This window comes from Planococcus citri, chromosome 1 (genome assembly GCF_950023065.1).
Source record: "Planococcus citri chromosome 1, ihPlaCitr1.1, whole genome shotgun sequence".
Lineage (NCBI taxonomy): Eukaryota > Metazoa > Arthropoda > Insecta > Hemiptera > Pseudococcidae > Planococcus > Planococcus citri.
In genome coordinates this window covers 20363411-20370725 of record NC_088677.1, presented here as the reverse complement: position 1 = coordinate 20370725, position 7315 = coordinate 20363411, and the positions used below count along the sequence as shown (strand labels likewise).

At 35.9% G+C, this 7315-nt stretch overlaps 1 protein-coding gene across 2 annotated transcripts; it reads left to right on the top strand.

The window, feature by feature from the left end:
* The first annotated feature begins 410 nt into the window (after window positions 1–410).
* On the top strand, window positions 411–6888 carry LOC135849776 (methylthioribose-1-phosphate isomerase). Of its 2 annotated transcripts, none has more exons than XM_065370352.1 (6): window positions 411–871; window positions 1033–1271; window positions 1409–1647; window positions 1750–1958; window positions 4965–5121; window positions 5242–6888. In XM_065370352.1, exons 1-6 carry the CDS (start codon window positions 740–742, stop codon window positions 5355–5357), a joined length of 1092 nt encoding a protein of 363 aa, XP_065226424.1. In that variant the 5' UTR covers window positions 411–739; the 3' UTR covers window positions 5358–6888. The 2 variants fall into 2 exon arrangements, with proteins under 2 accessions (XP_065226424.1, XP_065226426.1); XM_065370354.1 differs by having other exon boundaries at window positions 413–871; window positions 1036–1271.
* Window positions 6889–7315: the final 427 nt, after the last annotated feature.

The window sequence follows — 7315 nt, the reverse complement described above, 5'->3', positions numbered from 1 at the left end:
CGAACCGAATTGAGCAAATAATTAATAAAAACAAAGAGAACAAAATACGTGACGAACAAGCGCCGAAATTCCAAGATGGCCGATTTCATCGAAATAATCGCAACTTTTTTGCATTTCTTCATTACTGAACCTGATTTTTGTCAACATTGTACCAATCAACGAAATCAAAAATTCTCATCGCGTTATCGCCATTTTAATTATTTTTCGTCAACAGAATTTTCTTCATTTCGAATATTTTTCGATAATTTGACCTACTTAACGATCAAATTAATAATTTTTGCAAATTACGATCCTCGTTTTGTCGAGCCTGTGTACTTTTTACTCCTCATTTACGCGAAATCATCCCCTAAAAAAAAAAATGAAAAATGGCATTATTTTTCTCTGGTAACACTGCGTTTATCACTGCGAAAATTTCTACGAAATGAAAAAAATGATGAAAGTTGTTGCTTTCAAAAAATTTTTGCTCTTTTTTCGCGAATTTCGTATCGTTTGTAAATAATAAATTTTAAATTCGAATTTATTATTCGTAGTGTATCGCGAATTTCACTCAGCGAATTTATCAAGCCTTCCATGTATCGGTGAATAACGATCGAATTTTAAATCTAGCCAGCGAGTAAGAATGTGTGACACACCATATGCGTATAGTGATTTTAAAATAACATTTTCGATATTATAACGTATCAATCGCGGCGATTACTGTCCTATAAATAGTACTTAGTCTTTGATCATCTTCGTTACAATGACGTTGGAAGCTATTCGATACCACAACGGAACTTTGGAAATATTAGACCAATTGCTTTTGCCCGGCGAAACCAAGTATATACCTATTTTAGGAGTCGAAGATGGCTGGAAAGCGATCAACAAAATGCAGGTAAATGAATTAGCGATTCTTCCTGCGTACATCGAATGGGTCGATTCGAGTACTGGAAAACACTCGACTTTGGAGTAACGATCGGTGTTTTCCGGCGATCTTGTATTTTCGAGTGATTTGCTGTCAGTTAATAAATACTCGGTGTTTTTCTGTTTCACGAGCAGGTCCGCGGTGCTCCTGCGATCGCCATTGTCGGCTGTCTGAGTTTAGCTGTGGAAATTTCGAAAGAAGAATTCGAGAAGAAGAAAACATTAAGACGAGAAGTCGAAGGAAAACTTAATTATTTAATTTCAGCTCGGCCAACGGCGGTGAATTTGAAAATAGCCGCAGACGAATTGATGTCCTTGGTGAATGCGTTGGACAAAGACGACTCGATTTCGGCGACCGAAATGCAAACCAGGTTCGCCACTGATATGTTGAAAATTTCGCTATATTATATTTATTAGATTTACCCAACGTTTCGATTGTTTTGAAGAAGAAATCAACATTGTATATGCGTACGTTTGCAGCGCTTACACGCGACTGTTTGGTTTTCAGATTCATCGCTGAGATCGAAGCCATGCTGGAGAAAGATTTAGCTGATAATAAAGCCATCGGTATGGCCGGCTGCAATCTCATATTGAATGCGGCTGTATCGAATGGCTCCAATGGGGGTGGCGGCGGCGGCGATGGCACTGTTCGTGTTTTAACCCATTGCAACACCGGATCATTGGCTACCGCAGGATACGGTACTGCTTTAGGAGTTATTCGAGCCCTGCATGCATCTCGTAGATTAGGTAACTCAGTCTGTTATTTCATCAGTCCTCGAATTAACTGCTCGTGACGATGGCCACGACTTAGTAACCTTCTAATATCGACGATATGTTTTGTTTTTCCAGAGCATGTGTATTGCACCGAAACTAGACCGTACAATCAAGGAGCTCGTCTTACAGCTTACGAATTAGTTCACGATAAAGTACCGTCTACGTTAATTTGTGATAGCGCGGTATCCGCGTTAATGAAAACTCGTTCAATTGCTGCTGTGATCGTGGGAGCGGATCGAGTCGCCGCTAACGGAGATACCGCTAATAAAATTGGGACTTACCAAGTAAGCTTCTGAATACCAGATGTAAAAAAGATTAGAAAAAACCACGAATAGTCGGGGGGCCCGCATTAGGATCACTTGCACCAGCCTGTCGATCCTCCGGAACAACTTTTTTCGTAAAGGGAGAGTCCTAAGGAACATTTCTAGCCCTTGTCCTAAAAAAAAAAGGTGGCCCTACTTACAAAATGGTGGCCATTTTGATTGACAGGTCAGCCGAAATCGCAGATTTTGCGTTCCAACATGGGACTTGCACGAAATTTTTTAAACCTTACACAGGTAGATCGAAAGATCAGGAAAAAATTTATCACCTGTCAAAATTTCAAGTGCTAAAGTGCCTTTTTCGATTTTTGGTGAATTTTCAAAAATCAAATTTTAGCCAAAATGTGAGAAAAAAATCAACATTTTACATTGATCTAGAAAGCTGAAATTTGGCATACATCCTATTTTTGACCTGCCAAATCGATTAGTAACTGTTTCAAACCGTTTTGAGCAGTGCTGGAGCCTCCAGCAGATTTTTGAAACTCTATATTCCCACAAAATTTCATCAAATGAAGTAGGAAAGCCGAAATCAATTCTGCAAACTAATTTCAATACACTGTGAAGTCTACTGCAAGTACATTTCAAGACGTTTTGGAGTCTCCAGCGACTTTTTGAAAAATTACTGGAGCCTCCAGTAAATTTTTGAAACCTGACATTTCCCCAAAATTTCATCAAAATGGAGATGGACAATTTTGGAGCCTCCAGTGACTTTTTGAAAGGTTTCATCATTCATGTCGTTTTTAGGAGAATTGAAATTTCCAAAAAGTAGCTGGAAGCTTCAAAACCACTTGAAACCACCATGCAGTCGACTTCATATTATTGTATTAAAAATATTAAAATTGAATTGCAGAGTAAATTTCGGCTTGCTAACCCCATTTTATGAAATTTTGTGGGAATTTCGATATTCAAAAATCGACTGGAGGCTCCAGTAACAGGGTGTCTACCAGATAGTGGAAGTAGCGAAAGTAGTGAAAAAGTAGTGATTTTCAGCAATTTTGACTGAAAGGTAGTGAAAAATGTAAAAAAGCGGAGAATCCGATTTTCCACACAATAAAAATTTTGTAGAAAATGGCTCATTTGTGACTTTCTCAGAACTTGAATTACATATTTTTGAAAGCTTTTGCCCTCGCTTCGCTCGGGCTGTCTGGCCTTCTTTTTCAATGTAGACACCTTATTGTTCAAATTCAAGAAATGTTCGAAGTTTCAATCAGAAAACCACTCCCTTACCTTCATTAAAAAAATGTTTTTTTTTTTTACTTCATGAAACAATAATATGAATTTTTGAAAGCTTTCTTGGCCACGCTTCACTCGGGCTCGTTTGCTTTTTTTCGAGTTTGATTTTTTTTTTTTTTTAATAATCATTCAAGTTTTAAAATTTTGAAGCAAAAATAAAAAATAATAAGACTTCTTCATTCATCACCCAAATTTTTATACTCCTCAAAATACTCATTTTTAATAGCTTTTTCGAAAAATTGGTGTATTTTTTTCCAAGTGTTGTTCAAATTTTCCATTAATTTTTTTTTAAATTTTTTATTTTGAAAAAAGTTCTTTATTCGTCCAATTTTATTACAGTAGCAAAAACCTTAAAAGTGAAAATAAAATCAAAAATTGAAATGACAAAATTATATTCTCGACAAGACATCTGCTCGCTTAAAAATAATCTTGGGATGTTTGAAGACATTGGAAAAGCGAAAAATTGTAATGTAAAATTTTGCCTAAAATCTCAAGTTTAAAAAAAAATGTCCTGCTGAATTCCTGTTTTTTTTTTTTGAAATTTTGTTGAACTAGAAACCCTGAAAAATCTCTGCTAAAAAAAATCCTTCATCTTCCATGTTTAAATTTTTGTATTTTGAACATGTACATCATGAGAAATTTTGATAACTTGAATAAAAAATGTAGCAATGGTTATAAAACAATTGAATGGATTTCAAATTGACCAATGTAAAAAATTACAGAGTTCAAACAAAACAAAAAAAATACATGAGAAATCGTTCTTTCGGGAGAGAGGGATGGAGGGAGGAGGGGGGTGGGAAAAATATTTTGGAAGACAGTGATTTTTTTGAAGGGTAGGGAAAAGGTAGTGATTTTTAGTCAACGAATTCCGGTAGACACCCTGAGTAATTTTCGAAAAATCGCTGGAGGCTCCAAAACGACTTGAAATTTGTCTGCAGTCGACTTCTTAGCGTATTGAAATAAGTTTGCAAAATTAATTTGGGCTTTCCAACTTCATTTGATGAAATTTTGTGGGAATTTCGAGTTTCAAAAATCTACTGGAGGCTCCAGTAATTTTTGAAAAATCGCTGGAGGCTCCAAAACGACTTGAAATTCACCTGCAGTCGACTTCATAGCGTATTGAAATTAGTTTGCAAAATTAATTTGGGCTTTCCAGCTTCATTTGATGAAATTTTGTGGGAATTTCGAGTTTCAAAAATCTGCTGGAGGCTCCAGAACTGCTCAAAACGGTTTGAAACAGTTTTCAATCGATTTGGCATGTCTAAAATAGGGTGTATCCCAAATTTCAGCTTTCTTGGTCAATTTGGTAAAATTTTGATTTTTTCCCTCATTTTTAACCTAAATTTGATTTTCAAAAATTCACCAAAAATCGAAAAACGCACTTTAGCACTTGAACTTTTGACAGGTGATAAATTTTTGCTTGATCTTTCGATCTACTTTAGTACAGTTTAAAAAATTTTGTGCAAGTCCTATGTTGGAACGCAAAATCTTCAACTTTGGCTGACCTGTCAATCAAAATGGCCGCCATTTTGTATGTAAGGCCACTGTTTTTTTTTTGGGTACAAGGGCTAGAAATGTTCCTTAGGACCCCCCCCCCTTAAATAAAAAAGTTGTCCCGGTGGAGGGACCCGGGGGGGGGGGTGCAATTTATCCTCAAGTGAGCTCCCCGACTACGCCGAATACAAGATGAGAAGAAACGAAGAACCGAATTAATTAAAACTCGATTTGTTCTTTTAGATTGCCGTAACCGCCAAGTACCATTCAGTTCCTTTTTACGTTGCTGCCCCTTTCACTTCGATCGACTTTAGGATAGCGAACGGTGAAAATATTCTGATAGAGGAACGTCCGGATAGAGAAATGACCCATGTAGGAAAATACAGAATCGCCGCGCCAGGTATGTGTTTGATTTTTGATAAAATTATCTCCCAATTTACGTGTATTTTTGCCCCATTTGTTGTACCGATCGCAACAAGTTGTGCGAATGAATTAAGCGAATGTCGCGTATATGATTTAGGTATCTCTTGCTGGAATCCGGCATTCGACGTTACTCCTGCCGAACTAATTACCGCTATAATCACCGAAAAAGGAGTTTTTAAGCCTAATGAATTGCGTGCCATGGAAGTTAGTTAACGGTTTTTTTTTCTTCTACGTTCACGTTACGGTTACATGTATGAACGCAAACATGTACCGTTGTATTGTATTTAGTATATACAAACGACTAGCGCTATTCATGATGAAATTTATAAACGTTTGTTTCTCTTTTTTCTTCTTTTTAAGGGAGTAAATTTAGCAAAATAGATATTTAAATTAAATAAACGAATCTAAGTAGATACATATTATACAATATTGACGCGCGTTTTATAATGTACTTATCAACGAGGTAGCGTTTCATTTAGTCAGCTTCGGTTTCAGTTTCCGAGTTCTCTAGCTCCAGAGTATAAGATCAGCTGGATATTTCGATTACACGTCGAGTGATCTCGATATCTCTAAAATGAAAATTTAACGTTTTAAAGTGGTTTTTTTTTTCAAATCGATGGCAAACGTATCGTGAATTAGTTGCATTCCGCATTCGGCTAAAAAAGCCAATTTCTACGCTTTCCAACGTACAAACTCGTATTATCGACTTGGTCGTTTCAATCAATCAAAAACACTACAATTTATTACCGCGTCAAATTCGTTATTTTAGATTCCGGATTTATTATTTATTAGTCATTTTTCATTATACTACCGTACAGTATGTGTATGCTTCGATAGTAATTTCCCCCTTTTTTTGAATTTTTATTGTTACCCGATATGACCGCATATTTGAAGACGTTTTGAGAAGTGAAATTTATTTAGACTGTACCTATATGATTTTATCAAGTTTCGGATAAACTGACGTATTACCTAATGACAGTAAAAAGTAAAAAATGAATAAAGATGTAAGAAAAAAAAAGAAAGATGAAGAAATAATTTTATCGTGTCAATTATATATTTTTTAAACGAAATTCTGCATTTTTATCAATTTTTACTACTTTTATACGAATTTTTGTAATTTCTTGAAACATTTTTACAAACATTCGCATTGTGTTAATGTTATCTAGCGATGTAGTCTTGTATTTTGCAGTTTTATAGTTTTGACAGTGTTTATTGAATTATTATTACTAAGTAGGCTAACTGACGTACTCGTGTCTATACGTACGAAAACGAAATAGCCTGCGTTATGATTTGCGTGCCTTGTGTATTATTTCTACTACTACGATGCTCTCCAGTATGGCTAGAATTTAGTTATTAGAATGCATTGTATGTAATGTACATAAATGTAAGGCACATAATTTTGAAATGAAAGAACGATCAGAAAAATTTTGACGTAAAAAAAAGCAAACTCGAACCAATAATAAGCTTTCAGCTCGAGTGAGCTTAAGTCGACGATTTTGTGTATCCAACGTACCTAGCTACCTACCTAGTTCCTAAATTTTACTGTTATCGATTGTCAGCGAATTTAATGTATCTTCATCCCTTCTTATTATTACTATTACTCGGATTACTCTTATTGTTATTTCCTAATTATTACGATTATGTATCTTTTTTTTTTGTTTTTGTCGTATTTTTCTCGATTACAGCTGTAAATTTATGAATCATTTGTTCGAAAATTGGAAAAAGAAACACATTCCAAATTTTATCTCTTGTTTGTTTATTTGTTATTGATCGGAGAATAGGAAGGGAAGATGGAAATTTTCACTATATTGGCTTCATGTGGCCAGCACCGACCATGCCAGGGTGGTGGTTGAAAATAGTGCCAATCGTTTGTGCACTAATTAGTTTCGTTTGTACTCATCGCCTGGCCCCTTCGTGAGGAATTTGAAAAAGGGGTTGATTGGAGCTGGGGACAGGCAGCCTTGACCATCTGTGGTAGAGGGTGGCAAATGGTGCCAATCGTTTGTGCATTATATTAATTGAGTTTATTGTTTGTGCTCACCCCCTTCAATGTGTGAATGGTCGGTGCTGGAGACACACAGCATTGACCAAATCCACAGAGATAGTTTCTACTTTAAAGCAGGGTTGTGGAGCGGAATGAATTTCATTCTGGTTTGGGGTTTCGCTTCACC

Bases quoted from the DNA above. Each gene is read 5' to 3' on its own strand.
- LOC135849776 (XM_065370352.1), top strand. From the start codon at position 740: ATGACGTTGGAAGCTATTCGATACCACAACGGAACTTTGGAAATATTA. The intron at 872-1,032 runs GTAAATGAATTA...CTGTTTCACGAG, and splicing joins AAGCGATCAACAAAATGCAG to CAGGTCCGCGGTGCTCCTGC. The intron at 5,122-5,241 runs GTATGTGTTTGA...TATATGATTTAG, and splicing joins ATACAGAATCGCCGCGCCAG to GTATCTCTTGCTGGAATCCG.